The sequence below is a fragment of the Delphinapterus leucas genome, chromosome 19, assembly GCF_059928025.1.
Source record: "Delphinapterus leucas isolate spDelLeu-1000000601 "Yukka" chromosome 19, BTC_Dleu_Yukka2, whole genome shotgun sequence".
In the NCBI taxonomy this organism is placed as follows: Eukaryota; Metazoa; Chordata; class Mammalia; order Artiodactyla; family Monodontidae; genus Delphinapterus; species Delphinapterus leucas.
The window spans coordinates 69332655-69350724 of NC_143147.1; the positions used below are offsets into that span (position 1 = coordinate 69332655).

General features: G+C 38.5%; 1 protein-coding gene across 17 annotated transcripts in view; it reads right to left on the reverse strand.

The window, feature by feature from the left end:
* Positions 1-18070, reverse strand: part of CEP112 (centrosomal protein 112) — a 413480-nt gene that overhangs the window by 225626 nt on the left and 169784 nt on the right. For all 17 annotated transcript variants that reach the window (XR_016389081.1, XM_089901741.1, XM_022589836.3 and 14 more), the window contains one exon: positions 13847-13982. Coding sequence is in view for 16 of the 17 variants with exons in the window: in XM_089901741.1 (XP_089757867.1) it covers positions 13847-13982 (136 nt within the window). In the remaining variant the exon portion in view is untranslated. The remainder of the gene's footprint in view (positions 1-13846; positions 13983-18070) is intronic.

The following is an 18070-nucleotide window of genomic DNA, read 5'->3' on the forward strand; positions in this document are numbered from 1 at the left end:
ACTGTTTGGAGCATATGGGGACTCAATAAATACTAATCAAATGAAAACAAACAAACAAACAAAAACCCCAAAAAGACACAGTGCACCAAACTTGGTTTGAAGTTTGCTGAATGAACAATTTTCAAAAAAAAAGGCAATTTTCAACATTTAATAGGGCCAAATTCTTTATAACACATATAAAATGAAGTGTCGAATCTAATGTTTTCTGTCACTTAGAAAATGAGATAGACGATGTATTATTTTCCTTGCTCTTTTACATGTGACAGGCAAGAGAGGTCCTTACGTAATGAGAAAGCTATTCAGCTAGGTGACGTGGAAATGGCACCTTTCATTCAAAGTGGCGCAAGATTTCATTTGTCTTTCTACCCCAGTTTAATTTTGAAAAATCGTTTTTCTGAAGCACCTGTCAGTTCATGTGACAACCATTCTGTCACTGGCTACTTTGTATCACTTCTTGCTCTGCTTTGCTGATACGCTGAGATATTTCTTCTTTTCAACTTGCACACAATGTCCTCTTGCAGGCTACCTTTTGGTAGGTGCTAAGATTAGATAAAACATGAGGAAACAAACCATGAAAAGGCTCCCTTCAGTTTTTCATGTTAGATTTTTGGGGAAAAAAACCCATTCAAATACATTTATTCAGACACAGTTAAACTTTAAGGTTTGAGGAGCAGAGCTGTTCAGTGAGAAGCAGCCAGTTTCACTGGATGAGAACAAAAGGCATATTCCTGCCCACGAATTTGCTATTTAACACCAGCCTTTCCATTTCTGGTTCTTACACGGAAGGCTGGAGTTCTAGATTACGGCATGATATTTAGTACCTAAGTATCTCTTTGTAAATGCCAAAGACTGCAACCTTGATAATACTAAGTCATCAGCTTCCAAATTCAGTGATCAGAGTTCTAAGATGACCGACCCCGTCGGCCATCAGTCTCGTGGTCAAATCTGTCAAGGAATTTCTAAAGGAAGCACAGTCGAGCCCGCGTTGTTTTCTTCCGTTTCTACCTCAAGATGTGGATTTCAAGGCTCTCTCTCCCTCAGTGCTTTTCACATTAGACCTCCACCCGAAGGCCCCTTGATTTGTCCTCGGCAAGCTCCGCCCCTACACACTCTGATTCCCGTAGCTATTCTGGGCTCGCCCTCGCTCCCCACACTATCTGAAAACCCCTCTGTATCTTTCCTCATCCAGCAATCCATCTTCAAGGTTGACTCAAGCCTCCTCTCCTCTCTGTGGCGTTCTCTGATCCACCAACTGGCATCAACATCTCCCTTCTCTCTGTGCTCTAGGACCCAACATCTTCATTTTCCTGGCACGCTGTATGTTTCTCTAGAGTATGGGAGTGTTTCAAATGTGTGAGCTTTGTTTATTCATCTAGATCGTGAGCTCCCACATAAAAGAAACTACAGCTTATAATTCTTTTGTATCTTAATTATTAACTAATTGCCACAGCACGCAGAATAAACATGAATTAAATTCTTAAGGATGAATGGAGGGTAGGCAAAAGCAGAAGAGAAAGAAAACAAGAGAAGGTAAATCAAGGAGGCAAGGCCTGGTTTCTTCAGTACTTTTAAGACAGATCTTCATATGAAATTGATTTTTGGTTCTTATTCTACTTCAGCGCAGACTGAATGTTCAAAATAAATAATAATTATTAAAATATTTTTAATGTAATGAAGAGCTCTATGTACTCAACATTCGTAAAACGTAGGATGTCTTCCTTCAAAAAATTGAATTATCTTCTATAATCAAAATAGAAAACAATTAAAGCACATGGAAGACCTTTTATACCTAAACATTAAGAAAAATTCAGAGTAAATAATAACTGCTCCAAGAAAATGTTATTTTATACTGACCGAAAATGCAAGACCCCACTCCATTCTCCTTCCACAATTTAACCAAAAAAATATAAAAACAAGTCTTGTAAAATACTTGAAGTCTGCGTAGAAACGCAGCGTTCTCAGTTGCCGTAGACACAAAAGATTCTGCTTGATCACACATCATTCCATATTCCATTTAACTTCAAGGGTAAGGAAAAAAACAAAACAAAACAAACCCAATCCTTCAGTGTGTAACTCTGGCTTCCAAAAAAATCCAAGAGTGGAACTTGATGATCAAATTAGGGGCAGAAAAGGGCTTGGGGTGTATTTCTGTGAATGTCTAATGTTTACAGGTAATAGAGAGAGGTAAACAAGGGTGTTGGTTTTTCCTTAGATGGTGCCTCCAGCATTACTTGAGCTGCATGTAAGAAAACACCTAAGTTTCCAGAGCTTAAGCAACATAGGCCCTTTATGTTTTCCTTGGGTAACAAAACATTCAGAAATAGGCTGCGACATCGGCAGTTCAAAGATGTCAGGGTGAAGGTCTCTGTGATTCAGCTTCCAGAATGGTTGCAGGATGGCTTCTGCAGCTCTGAACACCTGGGAGAGGAAGAGCAAAGGGTGACGGGACAAGGGCACAGGGTCCATATTCCCTGAGTGGAAACCCTTTTAAGGGGCTTTCCTGCAAGTTCCTGTCAAAAGCAAATTAATTATGCTGTTTGCATCGCATTCACTAGAACTACATTAAAAGCCAAACTCCACCTGCAAGGTAAGAGACTGCAGTTTTAAAACTGTGTCTAATGTTGCCCTAAATAAAATCAGGGCTGTACTGTATTGCTAAGAAAGTGGGAGTGGGCACTGGGCCAAGATCTGGCCCACTCTGTCAAATGTGGTCCCAATACGTTACTGTTCTTTCTGTAGTAAAGTACTCTTGTGTTATGTTCCGAGTTATTTGACAGTATAATTCATATGAGACAATTATACAATTCTATAGAGATATACAATTCAAAGTGTATTCTGCTGTATTTAATACATATTTAGCTAAACTATAAGAAATTGTCCTTCAAATATTTTCATAAATATATATAGAGAGAGAGATAGACAGACATAAATGGCAGAAAGACAGATAAATAATTATTTCTGTGCTTGGCTAAAGACTCAGTAGAAACTAATATCCTTAACAGAGAAAATTAATTAACATATGTGTGGTGCCTATCCTTATCGATTAGTAGGAGTTCTTTATCAATTCTGGATATGAATTTTCTTGTTCAATATCTGAACTGCAAATATCTTTTCCCACTCTGAGTTCGCTCTTATATTATCTACTGGTCTCTTTTGATTAACAGAAGTTTTTAATTTTAATGAATTTAAATTTAACAACATTTTGTTTTTTATCACTTTTTGTTTCCTATTCAGAAAATCTTCACCAAGCTCCTACATTTTCTTCTGAAAATTTTATTGTTTTACCTATCACTTGTGTATCTACAATCCTGGAATTAATTTTGTGATGGGATATAATAAGGGCCAGGATTCTTTTTCCATATGGCCATCCAGCTGACACAGCAGCATTTACTGAAATGATCCTTCTTTCCCTGCTGTACTGCAATACTTCCTTTGACATGAATCAGATTGATCATATATGTGTGAGTCCATTTTTTGGTCTCTTTCCTGTAAAACACTGGTCATCCTTGTGCCAAAACCACACTGTATTAATTACTATGGCTTAATATTAGTCTCAATATCTGGTGGTATAAGGTTGCCATAGGTATTCTGAGCCCTCTCTATTTTCATATCCATTTTAGAATCAGCTCGCCAGTTTCCCTCACTCCTCCCCCCAAAAAGCACTGCAACATTTTGATTTTTAGAATTGTCCTGATTCTATAGATTAATTTGGGGAGAACTGACATTTTTATAACATTGAGTCTTTGAATCCATACACGTGATATATCCCTCAACTTGTTCAAGTCTTCTTTGGTTCCTCTCAGTAATGTTTCCTAGTCTTCAAAACAGGGGCCTTGCATTTCTTTTGTTGCATTTATTCTTAGGTAAGAGAAGCTTTCTGGTACCATGATATCTTTTTCAAAGTTTATTTTCTATTTGTTGGTTGCTAATATATAGAAATAAAATTGAATTGTATATCTGACCTTATATTTAGAAGCCTTGCTAAATTCACTACCAATTACATTTGAACAGGAAACATTTGAGAAATTCATTGTTACACGAAGATGCCACAATTGCAGACCAGCGCATAATCTACTGGGCTACCTTAGATGTGCCTCCTCTGAGTTCGCCGAACGACCTATTAATTCCACTAGTTACGCCGCCAATTACAACCACACAGCTACGCATCAGTCTACCGCACAGACCACAAACGTGGCTTAATAGTCTCTGAATTCCAAGAATCTACAACAATGGCTGATAGAGAGCAAGTAGTCATAAATTTTTTATAAATGAATGAAAGAAGAAATCAGGTCTGTTAAATCCTTGGCCAATAAGTCAATAAAACAGTTTGAAATATTAAAAAATAACAATGCTACTGTTTTCACAATTAATAATCCTTCACATCAGCCAATTATAAAAAGAATGACGTGTTTCCTGGTCCAATGTTCTCAGTAGATTGTTTTTGGCTTATTTTTCTTCTGCAAAAGAGGTTTGATGAATATTATTAGGAAAAGCTTCACTTCCTACTCTCCTAAGCGTTTAAGGATGAGAGTTAAAGATTCTTTTAATTATTTGTTTGATTTTTTGTTTAATTTTGTTTTTCAGAGCCAAATATTTATACATAGTCCTTGGATGTTGTCATTTGGAATTGATTAATTAGCACAATAGGCTCTATTGAAATATTTAAATATAGTTCTAGAATTTTACCTCTGCTACCTAATCTCATTTAAAGACAAAATTTCAAATGTTACAATGGTAGACAGATTTCTCCATTATCATCAAAAAGTAACTGAGAGAGGGGACTTCCCTGGTGGTCCAGCGGTAAAGAATCTGCCTTCCAATGCAGGGGACGTGGGTTCGATCCCTGGTAGGCTAACTAAGATCCCACATGCCGTGGGTCAACTAAGCCCATGCACCACAACTACCGAGCCTGCACGCCTCAACTAGAGAGCCCGCATGCCGCAAACTACAGAGCCCAAGTGCTCTGGATCCCACACGCCACAACTAGAGAAGCCCGGGCACCACAAAGTAAGAGCCCGCATGCCGCAGCTAAGACACGACACAGCCAAAAATAAATAAATAATTAATTATTTTTAAAAACTGAGAGAAAATCCTTCTATTTATATTGGATCTTGACCTTAAAACTGGTCTAAAAAAGACTCATTTAACATTACATGAGCCTGGACTTCCCTGGTGGCGCAGTGGTTAAGAATCCACCTGCCGGTGCAGGGGACACGGGTTCGATCTCTGGCCCGGGAAGATCCCACATGCAACTAAGCCCGTGCACCACAACTACTGAGCCTGCGTTCTAGAGCCCGCGAGCCCCAGCTACTGAAGCCCACGCGCCTAGAGCCCGTGCTCCACAACAAGAGAAGCCACGACAATGAGAAGCCCGACCACCACAGCGAAGAGTAGCCCCTGCTCACAGCAACTAGAGAAAGGCCGCGTGCAGCAACGAAGACCCAACACAGCCAAAACTAAAATATAAAACAAATAAATAAATTAAAAAAAAAATTACATGAGCCAGCATGACCCTTAAAGGACAAGAGGACGAAGGTACAAGTCACGATGAGTGGTCTGTATGATGGGTCTTTCTCTCTCTAAGTCTGTTTGTTATCCATCTACATTTATAGAGGCACAAATATATTCAGATGGCATTCTTCCTTCCTTGTACCTTGAGAATTTTTTCATTAATTCAACAGCAATAATGAGATGATGAGCTAAACTTATAATCCCTAAGAATGTAAGAAACTGCTTATCAGTTTCAAATGCACTAGCAAGCAGAAGCAACCTCACTAGTCAACAGCAGTGTTTCTGAATTTTGTTTTCAAGGCAAACCACTGGGTTTTCCAAGTATAAAGCTAATATCATGTAGCTGACGGCTGCAAAGAAAAAGGAACAGAATTTAAAGCCAGATATTAGCAGCAAATACCAGTTAATGAGGATGAATTTTCAAGGGGAGAAAAATTAACTAGAAAAGTCAAGTGGTTAGTGGAAGCCCCAGGAGGAAGTAGTTATCTGACATTCATTCAGTCGGTTTTCAAGATGAAAAGGTTTCACTTTATAATTGCTGCCAATACTTCAAAAAACATAGCTGTCTTTTTCAGTCATTTATTTGTTTCACAGAGAATAGGTAAATATAGAACACTATTTCTTTAAAAGATACAACTATATACATATATACAGAAACAACTCTAACAGAGTAATACACTTCCGCAATTAAAATGTGTATAGTTTACACAACCAGCTGCTGCAGCTAACACATATAATGGATTCACCGCTGGAGTAAAAATTAGGTTGTTTAAGCAATCCTAAATGAGACAGAAAGTCCTTCAAAGTGAAAGAAACAGTGGGAAGCAATTTTTTTTAAAAGTTTAAGTCTGTTTCATTTTCTCTCATGGGCCTCATTTTTCAAACAGCAATTCACTTTCAAAAACAAACTCAAAGCTTTTATTTTTTAATTCAAATTCCTGTTGTCTTCTATCTGCAGCTGTTTCCAAATGGAAAAAGATGCCCTAGGCTCTGCTGGCTTTTACACAAAAGATTTCAGTGAGAAGAGAAAAGAGCAGTTCAAAACAACAATAAAAAAGGAAAATATGGACTATGGAAAAATCTGAAAACATTATGATTCTCCAAATACTAAATCTGCTGAGTGATTTTCTTTTAGAATTTGAGCTATATCAGATCCGCGGAGCACAGGCTCCGGACACGCAGGCTCAGCGGCCATGGCTCACGGGCCCAGCCGCTCCACAGCAAGTGGGATCTTCCTGGACAGGGGCACGAACCCGTGTCCCCTGCATCGGCAGGGGGACTCTCAACCACTGCGCCACCAGGGAAGCCCAGATCCACACTTTTTAATCAACTGACAATCTGGAATAGAAGATATCTAATTTATCATGTTTTGACATATACATTTTATTTAATGTCTGTTCAAATTTGCCATGTGAGAATTATTCAATTTGCAAATGAGCCTGGCTATAAGAATTCCATTATAAATGGGGTTCCTTATTATTATACTCACACCAAAGGTACTTTATTTCAGAAGCTCAGCTTCACTTGGCAAAACTCTTTATGACTGAAACCACAGAAGAACTTCTCCAACAGAAAGCAATCAAAACATTTCCTGCTTGTCAGTTGCCATCACTATCAGCTTTCACGGAGTCTGAATCTAGCGCCACCGGACCGATCAGTGAGGACGGCTGACAAAGACAGGACACAGGTGTGGGGTACGCTGGGGGTGAAGGTCAAGAAATGGGAGAGTCAAATGGGTGGGCAGAGCTGGTGAAGGAAGACAGACAGACTATGACCCTGCACAGAGCAGAGCAGTCAGATGTGAGGGTGGACAGACTGGAAGGGTGGTTCCAGAATCAACTGCACAGATACTGTCTCTCATCCCTGGCTTGCCTCATTTTACGGCAGTCTCACTTTGCGGCTGGGTAGGGTTCTTCATTTAATGGTTCCCAAGATCACATTCTCTCCAGGGCTTTCCGTTCTGCCACACAACTCTGAGAGTTCATTTTTTATCTTTTAAAAAAAGATTACCAGTTTTTACATTCTTTCTAACTTTTCTGACGTATAGTTTCTAATTTTTTACCATTAATAAATAACATCACAATAAACATCCTTGAACACGTATCTTGCAAACCCTGGAGTCCTGAAAAGTAAAGTCCTAGAAGTAGAACAGGTAAATCATAAGCACAATGTTAAACCAATCCTCCAGAAAGGTGACATATCTTTACTCTTCCTCCTGAAATGTGTGTCCACAGGCCTTCATGGATTTCTACCTATGTGTTAGTTGGAAAATAGCTCAGTGCTATTTTAACTTACTTTTAACAAATTTACTAGTGAAAATAAACATTTCTTATTGCCAATTTTTACCCAAAAAATGTATGGAGATGTTTTACAGTAATTACATTGAATTTATACATCAATCTGTGGAGAACTTTCATCTTGACAATACTGAGTTTTACAACCTATGAACACAGAATAGCTCTCTTTACATCGTTTAAAATTTCTCTCAGCAATCTTTTATAGTTTTCAATGCATAAGTCTTCACGTTGTTTCATTAGTTTATTTGTAAATATTTTATTCTTTTGGATGCTTTTGTAAATTAAATTGTTTTCTTAATTTCATTTTCAGGTTATTTCATTACTAGTATATTGAAGCATGACTGAATTTTGTATGTTGATCTCGTACCCTGCAAACTTGTTTAAATCATTTATTAGTTCTAGTACTTCTTTCATGGATTTTGACCATACAGAATCATGTCATCTAAAGACATTGGTAGTTCTTCCTTTCCAATCTGTATGTCTTTTGGGGTTTTGTTTGTTTGTTTGGGGTTTTGGGGGGTTTTTGTTGGCCCTGTTAGAGGCTGGCTAGAGTCTCCAATACAATGTTAAACAGAAGTCACGAAAGCAGACATCTTTTCCCTGTTCTTAGGAGGAAGAGCGTTAAGTCTTTCAACATTAAGCATATTTGCTCAGGGTTCTCATAGATGTACCTTATTAGGGTGAGTACATTTGCTACTAGTCCTAACTTGCCAAGAATTTTTTAAAAATCATAAATGATGCTGAACTTTTTCCAATGCTTTTTCTGCCTCTGTTGGGACGATCGTGAGGTTTTGTCTTTTATCCTATTAATATGCTGTACGATATTAATTGATTTTTGAATGTTAAAAGAACCTTGGATTCCTGGGATAAATCCTACTTGGTCCTGGTGAATAATCATCTTTATACGTTTCCAGATTCAGTTTACTAAAATACCATTAAGGGTTTTCGTGTTTACAGTGATGACAGATACTACTCTAGTTCTGCAGCATCTTTGGCTGTGATATTAGATTCCTACTGGCCTTAGAGAATGAACTGATTAAGTGTACCTTCCTCCTCAATTTTCTGAAAGAGTTTTCAAAGAACTAAAGTTGTTTTTTCTTTAATATTTGATGGAATTCACCAGTGAAGCCATCTGGTCCTGGGCTTTTCCTTGTGAAAAGATTTCTAATTACTAATTAAACATCATTATCTATTATAAGACAGTTTGGACTTTCTATCTCTTCTTGGTTTTCTCTATTTTAATGTTTTCTTTGCTTTCTGCATGTATATAAAATTATCTATTATTTCCTTTCTTCTGCTTCCTTGAGCAGAAGCTTGCTTTTCTTTTTCTGGTTTCTGAAGATGAAGTTTAGGTTACTGATTTGAGAACTTTCCTTTTGGAGTTAGATGTTTAAAGCTACAAACTTTTCTCTAGGTACTGCATTAGCTGCATTCCATAAATTTTAATATACCACATTTTTATTTTAATTCAGTTCAAAATATTTTCTTATTTTCTTTGTAGTATCTTCTTTGATCCATGAGTTATTCATGTGTGTTATTTAATTTCCAAATATATGGGGATTTCCCAGATTTCTTTTTATTTCTAATGTATTACCATTGGGGTCAAAGAACACATTTTGCATGATTTTAGTCGTTTTAAAATTTGTTGAGAATTGTTTAGTGGCCAAACATATGGTCTACCCTGGGGAATGTTCCATGAGTGCCTGGGGTTATTGGGTGGAGTGATTTAAATCACCACCCAAGTCTAGACTCACTCCTGAGTGGCACAATACAAACAGACCCAACCCTGCAGAGCAAAGGCTTGGAAACTTAACTGAAACTGGAACCCACCCATAGAAAATGAGACAGGACTTCTGCTCTGAAACAGACTGGGTTGATAATCCACTAGAACAAGCAACTTGACATTATCTAGGGAATTCTACATCATTCAGAGAGTGCACAACATTCAGTTATGTACTCTTTTGTTTCTAGCTCCTTTCATTCAGCAGGACGTTGAGACACATCCTTTGCTGAGGGTATCAGTCGTTCGTTCCTATTTATTCCTGAGTAGTATTCCATCGTCTATACTGCATTGATTATCCTTTCAACTTCTAAGGAACATGCGGGTTGCTCAGGTTTTAGGCTTTTGTGAATAAAGCTGCTGGCAACTGTTGTGTACAAGGCTTTGTCTGGATCTGGCTTCGTTTCTCTTGGTTAAACACACAGGAATGGAATGGCTGGCATATGGCGGTGGATGTTTTAGCGGTTAAGAACTCAGCAGTTTTCCCACCAGCAGTGGAGAAGAGCCCCGTGTGGCCACACCCTGGCCCTGCACCGACATTTGGCACTGCCAACGAGTCTTCACAGTTCTAGCCATTCCAGTGAGCATGCAGTGGCACTTCATTTTGGTTTCAATTTGCATTTCCCTGACGAATGATGATATCGAACATCTTTTTATGTGCTTATTAGTCTTCTGTGAGGTGTCCAAATATTTCGCCTATTTTTAGCTGGGTTGTTTGTCTTCTTATTATTGAGTTGTAGGATTGCTTTTATATTTTAGATACAAGTTCTTGGAAATATTTGTGAATCTTTTCTCCCATTCTCTGGCTTGCCTTACTTCCTTTTGTTGTTTTTTAATGGTGTCTTTCAAAGAACAAAAGGTTTTAATTTTGGTGAAGTCCAATGTAGCAATTTTAATTGAAATTTAATTTCTGGTTTTACTAAGCACTGTGGTAAAAAGTACGTGCTCTCTGTCATGTCAAGTTTCAGATATATATTGAGTGTTTCTTTACGGTCTACTGAGTTTTGTAACTGCTCCATGGGAGTAGGAATTTAATATGTCATACTTGAAGCGTAGAAAGTAGAAATATAGCTGTTTTATAAACTGCTATTTAGATCTCCTATTTGTTTAGGTTTTGCCCCCCTGAGCAGTCAAATATGGAGAAAAATTTACTAAAGCACCCCATGACTATTTATGTAAATTTTTTCATATATTGCTAACACCCTTTTCATAAGGACTCTTGGCTTTCTCATGCAAAAATATATTCCTTTGTCCAGCTTATTGACTTGCATCGATGTTTATTTATATGATAGTATTACATTCTTTCTTTTATTCTGAATACAAGTGATAAAATATATTTTCCACATATAACTTTTGTGTAACTTTTAGTTGTGCCTTTATTATAAATAGCATATACACAGATTTATGTCAGCTAATCAGTACCTCTTTTTAACCTATTAAAATGTTACTACAATTATATACTCTATCTTATTTTGGACATTTTGTTCTGTTTCTACTTCTGTTCCTTTGGCAATATCTTGAGTTTTGCTTTTATCTTCTCAAGATTTTGATGAGAATGTAAAATCTTGTTAATTTTATTAATGCTTATGTTTATGCATTTAAAAAGTATTTTAACCTACATTTCCCTAATTTTAAGAAGCCTCTGAATCTCACCTTTTCATGGCAGAGTGTTAGTTACTGTACTTCCCTCTCTCCCTATCCACCTGCTTCTTGAACTTTATTAACATAACCTAAGGATTTAGATTTAAGTCGTTTGTCACATTTGTATTTTCTATATTCTGTACCTTCTGCTTCACGAATCGGTAAACGTTAGCATTCTATCTTATAACTAGATTTGTAGCAATTAGTTAAATTTGTCTTTATTTTGTTGGATTCCATTTTTCTCTACTCATCCTTCAGTATGATATTTTCCTCGTGTGTGGGATGTCTTCCGCTTCCTCTCTGAATTGATATAATTTTTCCAGAAAAGGAATAAACAGTATACATTATGTGAGCTCTTAGTAAGAAAATGTTTTTCTGTTTATTTTGCAAGTGAAAAACTCCTTGGTTGTGCATGCAGTTGGGTCACTGCCTTTCTCCTTCAGAACTCTGAAGCATTCCTCCATTATTTCTCTAATTTCTTTGCCAGTTGCATCCTACCTAGAAACTTGGTGGATTTTCATTTTATTCTTGAGGTTCAACACTTTTTCCAGAATGTATCCCGGTTTAATTACATTAATTTTACTTAATATATGTGGCCTCTTTCATATAGATCATGTCTTCTTATTAAAGGTACTACTTTTCTGAGTTTTCTTTTTCTGAAGTTTACAGTAAACTGTTTTCGGAAATACGCTTTTATTCTGTGACTGCTGAATACAAACGCCTTTTTCTTGTTCTACAAAATGTTTTCACAAGTCCTGTGTTGTTTGCTTGTTTTTCTCCTTACCCATGAATTCTGGGTAATCTGTTAATATTATATCACCAGCCCCAAAAGGTGCATTTATTGAGCCAAAGGTGCCTGTCATAGTCTCAGCTTTTGTCAGAAAGTTGTACGGTTAGCCTGAGCACTTTCAAGAGCCCCTTTTTTAGCCTTCTTCACTGTATACTTAAAACGTCTTGCCAGGGCCCCTCCTTCAATATTTTCTGTATTCCTTTAAATGTTAAGCTGATCAAAGAGTTTCCTGCACAGCAGCTCCACTGCACATTTGGCCCATATATACTTTCTTGGATCTGGTCTCTGATCATAGCAGAGGGAGCTGGGAAGAGATGCACATTCGTGTAGCAGGGACTGAAAGTCCCCACCTTCCAGCCCAGAAACTCTCAGCAGGAATCTAGTTTCTGCCCAAGGCACTGAGTGGGAAAACAGACAGAAGGGGGGGTCTCAGACCCGGCTCTCAGGACCCAGATCCAAACAATCTGAATCGAGAAAATAACAAGAAAGCACAGTTTCAAACTCGTAAACCCCACAGGGCTCTGCCATAAAACCTTCGAGATGCTTCTGCCACCAGTGTGTGCTCAGGACTCCTGAGGAGGATAACCCCCGCTGAAAATGAAATCACAGCAAGTATTGCAACACTCTTTATAATCAAGAAAACTTGAAAATAAACTAAATACCCTTGAATAGGGGAGCTGATGAATAAAATAGGGTATATTCATACGATAAAATACATTCAGTGTTAAAAGGAATGCACTAAATCAACACAGATAGGGCACAGATACATAAAATTCAATGTAAAAGAGCAAACAAGACTAATACACAAAATCTGTAGTTCTTACCTCTTTTTAAATGGAAGCATAAAAACTATATATATATGTATATATAAAATATATGCATATATAATACATGCATATAATACATATGGACATTACATATGCATATGAAAGTATGAAATAATATACACTAAATTAATTATAGTGGGTTTTCTTAGGAGAGGAGAGAGTAAGGTGATTAGACATGAATAGCAAAGCAAACTAAAACTACATCTGTAACATTTTAGTTTAAATACACAGTGTTGACAATTGTTGATTCTTCCTGATGGGTACCTAGGTGTTTGTTCCCTGTATTCTTTTATAAATTTAAAAATTTTTCTCAAAGCTATAAAACATACCACTTGTATAAGAACTGGAGACAGCCTCTGTCCTCCTGAACTGCCACTTGAAAAGAATCTGCTGTAACTGATCAATACAACACGGTTTATGGCACATGAACACAGACAAGGATAACTTGAAGCCTTGCTCTGGAGAAAATGACTGGTCATGGGATTTTGCCTGTCAACTGACCCATGCTTCCAAAGCCTGACACGTTCTGGCCGTGACCACACTTGTCGACAGGACTTTGAAATGGCCGTTCCGGCACTGCTCTGGGGGTGAATCAAGGCAATCCTGAAGGAGGAAGGAGGACCCTCTCCCGGCCCACCCCGCCCTCTCCACTCACTGTCACCAAGGAGCTGCCGACCGGAGCCCACCCAGAGACCCAGGAGGGGCACAGAGTCAGCCCTGCCCTTCACACGCCCTGTAGGGAGCAGAGGGTCTGCGGGCTGAGCCCTCTCCCCCCGGGGCTCTTGTTCCTGACCGCGAGGAGCCTCCCCTTCCTTCGAGGCCCTGGCGGTGGTGCGTGTCCTCCCGCGCCAGGCCTAGGACCTCGTTCTCACCTGAATCCCTGATCCAGCTGCTGGGCTAATTCTGAACAAGTAAACATGCTGCTGGCACACGTGAGATCAGAATGTACCTTCCCCCCTAGAGAAGGGCTCTCGACATGGATGGCGCGGAGGCCTCTCACCTGCTCTTTCATTTCCGCGTAGATCTTCTCCGAGTTCAGCTCCACCTGCCGCTTGAACTCCTCCAGCGCTGCATCTGCCTGCTGCGCCTGCAGCCTCTGAACCTCAGTCACACGGGTGAGCTGCTCCTCTTTTTCCCTAGAAAAGTTCAGACAAGCCACAGAGTTAAAATGTAAAATAAAGGAACTTGGCTTGGATCAAAGAACAAAATTTAACCCTCTCTAAAATAAAATTCAGATTTCCATTTTTTGATCCAAATTCTATAAAACTTCCCTTTAAAAAACTGGCAATAACATGATTTGCCTCAGGACAAAAAGGATATAAACCCATAATATGTGTTCTGATGAGGACACAACTACTTCTGATGACTTCCCTAAGAACGAAACTGTTTACAACCGGGAACCTCCATCACCCAACGAATGGATAAGCAAAATGTGCCCATCCATGCAATGGAATATCATTCAGCCTCAAAAAAGGAATGAAGCTCTGATGCACCCTACAACACGGACAAACCTCGAAAACAGTGTGCAAGGGGTAAAGGCCAGACACACGGTCACATATTGTATGATTCTATCTAGGAGAAATATCCAGAACAGGTAAACCCATAGAGACAGAAGAAGCAGATTAGTGGTCGCCTGGGCCGATGGGACAGCGGGGATGGGGAGTGGCTGCTCACACATAGGGGGTTTTGGGAGGGGGTTGATGATGAAAACGTTCTGGAATTAGATAGTAGTGATGGTTGCACATCCTCATGGATATACTAAAATCTGCTAAACTGTACACTTTGAAAGGATGAATTTAGTAGTATGTGAACTATATCTCAATTTAAAAAAAAAAACAATGTGCCATAAGAATACCTCTAACATGCACATCTGGCAGAAGCTAACCTGCAGGGTGACAGATGCAACAGAGCGATGTGGCCGCCTGAAATTATTCTGCTGCTCTCTAGTAAGTACACCTGCCTAAAAGAACCGATAACCATCTCGTTTCTTTATACCTTGAACTAAAATTAAATAGTCAAGAGGGTCCAACAAAAGAAGAGAAATCTCTGCATGTTGCTAGAAGAAACAAATGAAGGCTTTAGGTTATAAGTACACAAAAGTTACTACTGACTTCCATTGAGTTCTACCTAGGTACTAGGCACTGTGCAAACTAGTTTAATATGTCTTCTCTCCTTCATTCTCACAGTCAACTTGTATAAGACTATTTTTATATCTCTAGTTTTACAGAACAGGAAACTGGGGCTTAGAGAATATTTCCAAGCCTACACATCACTAACAGTCAAGGCAGGACTCGAGTCCCGGCCGTCTGCTTCTAGAGCTCCTGCTGTTGACTACTCTGCTGTGCTGCTTTCCTGATTTTCCAAATGCCATGTGCTACGGTCTGAACGTGTCTCCCCAAAATGAGATTAGTGCCCTTATAAAAGGTACCATGTTGGGTACGACCACCTAGATACAGGTTGGCAAATGTGATAGAGAGTTGTTAACAAATGTTTGAGGGACGTCTGTTCTGACCGATGGACCCAACTGACCGGAAGAAGTTGCCTAGAATGCTCTATTCAAAGGACCGTGAGGCTGGAGAAGAGGCAAAGGCCGCCGCGGTCGATGCGAATGTCCCCACGAGGGGCTAAGGTTAGGAGGCCCAAGAGCTACTTCCCTGCCACACACTCCATGACTAGTTCATCCCATGTTGCTCTTTAATTTCTGAGGCCCTCCTAAACACACTTGGGAAGACGATTCCACAATTAGGATTACAAGTTTTCAAAGGTTTACCTTTGCTTGCTCAGTCTGTCTATAAATAGAAAAGAGGGCTTCCCTGGTGGCGCAGTGGTTGAGAGTCCGCCTGCCGATGAAGGGGACACGGGTTCTTGCCCCGGTTCGGGAAGATCCCACATGCCGTGGAGCGGCTGGGCCTGTGAGCCATGGCCACTGAGCCTGTGCGTCCGGAGCCTGTGCTCCGCAACGGGAGAGGCCACAACAGTGAGAGGCCCGCGTACCGCAAAAAAAATAAAAATGAAAATAGAAAAGAAAGTACATTGGACAATATTTGAAAACTTTAAAAATTTATAAATCATATAATTTAAAATTACGTATCATTAATTAGCCAGGAGAAAAGTCTGCTAACACAATTTATAAAAATATATGACGTATGGCTGAAATATCACCTTTTTCTATAAATGCTGAAAGTCAGTTGTTTTACATTTTTTGTCCAGTAATTCACCTGAGCTACTTAGTTACTGTAAATAGTTTCAATTTAATAGGACAAATATTTTCTCTATATTACCTCATTCTTACCTACCAAGAGTTTAGTTCATTTACTTTATAATTGACTTATGACTACATAAATCAAAGTCATAAGCTTTACCCATGATCAGCTATATATTGAGACCATATTAAAAATACTGTTTGTTAAAATATAACCTAGTGCAATGAGGCACATTGCTTTTGACTGATCATTTCTAGCCTGATTTACAAATAGCAAATATTGTTTTATATTAAATAGCAGACACAAGGAAATGACCAAAACCTTCCAATTCATTTTCAGTCCCACCACACCTACAAAGCTAATTTAGTGGTAAAGCTAAATACCAAAGAGTGGTGAAGGCACCACCCAATGTATCAATGTTTCTGTCCAGTTTAACTGTGAAAATACATTGAGCTCCACTAATATTTAGAAATCTTCTGTCTTAATATAAATATGTCTTATTTTAAATAAAGAGATGATATTCATTTTAATGAGGGATCCATTTTAATTTCTATCAAAGTAGTGAAAGAGAAGTGGAAATTTTCAGCACTTGAAAAAGAGAAGGGTCTGCTCCTCACTAATGTAAGAACAGTACTTCCTTTTACCATGAGTCCAAATAACGTGTCCTGTAAGAAGCAAAAACAAAGCGACTTTGAAGATTATTTTTTTCCGTGGAACTAGTTGCGGGGCCAAGCATACATGTATCACTGAAAGGCCTTAAAGCTGGGCCTCCATGAGGATAAAAAGGTGGGAAGAAAATCTGCTTTTTAACTCTGATTTATTTAGAAAATGCAGTAAATTTTCCTCGTCTGAGTATATAAAGCATAAAGAACAAAAGAAGCTGCATTCTTATACAACCACAAGCCAGTTCAGATTAAAGGATGTTCTGAAGTACATGATTATTCCAAACACGCAATAAAATGCAGGAGACTAATGGACTACAATTTAGTATTTCTTGAGCTTGAAAAGCTAACATTTGTATGTACAGGCCAACCTTAATTTGAAAATCTTCCCTTTGCACATTTCTGCACCAGCACTTTTGATAATGTTGGCAGGGATCCAACACATATTTACAAGGCTTCATGTTACAGTAGACTTCATTTGCTGCCAGCTTGGCATCTCCACTGGAAACTCCAAGAAAAACAAAACAAAACAAAAAACTTCAAACACGGCTGAAAAACAGCTAGAAGTGTCTCCACTTCTAGCTTCACTAAGCATGATAAATAAATAGATTTCTTCTGTTTAATAATACCTTCACTAAGCATGATAAATAAATAGATTTCTTCTGCCTCTTCTTCACGTGACTGCTAAGACTAATGGTCTCTGCTAAATTCTTCTTAAAAACGATAAACACTGTGGACACATCTAAACATTTAGATACTTCAAGAGTTAGAAAGGAATACCAGTAAAATTGGAAATTAACAGCGGTCTTAATATCGAAAAAATGACAATATTCCTCAAATTGATGAACAGATTCAACACAATCCCTGTCAAAATCCCAGATGGCATTTTGCTGAAATTAACAAGTTGATCCTAAAATTCATATGGAAATGCAAAGTACCCAGAACAGGCAAACCAATCTTGAAATAAAACAAAGTTGAAGGACTCACATTTCTTGATTTCAAAACTTACTACAGAGTTAGGGTAATCAAAACAGTGTGCTACCGGCATAAAGACTGACATATATAGAATAGGATTAAGATTCCAGAGATAAACCCTTACATTGATAATCAGTAGATTTTCAGCAAGGATGCCAAGACAATTCAATGCGGGAATAAAATAGTCTTTACAACAAATGGTGCTGGGACAACTGGACATCCACGGGCAAAAGAGTGACGTTGAATTCCTTCATTACACAACACACAAAACGATCTCAAGATGGGTCACAGACCTCAATGTAAGAATTAAAAACACAAAACTCTTAGAAAGAAAATATAGGAGTAAGTCTTTGTGACCTTGACCTAAGCAAAGCCTTCTTAGAT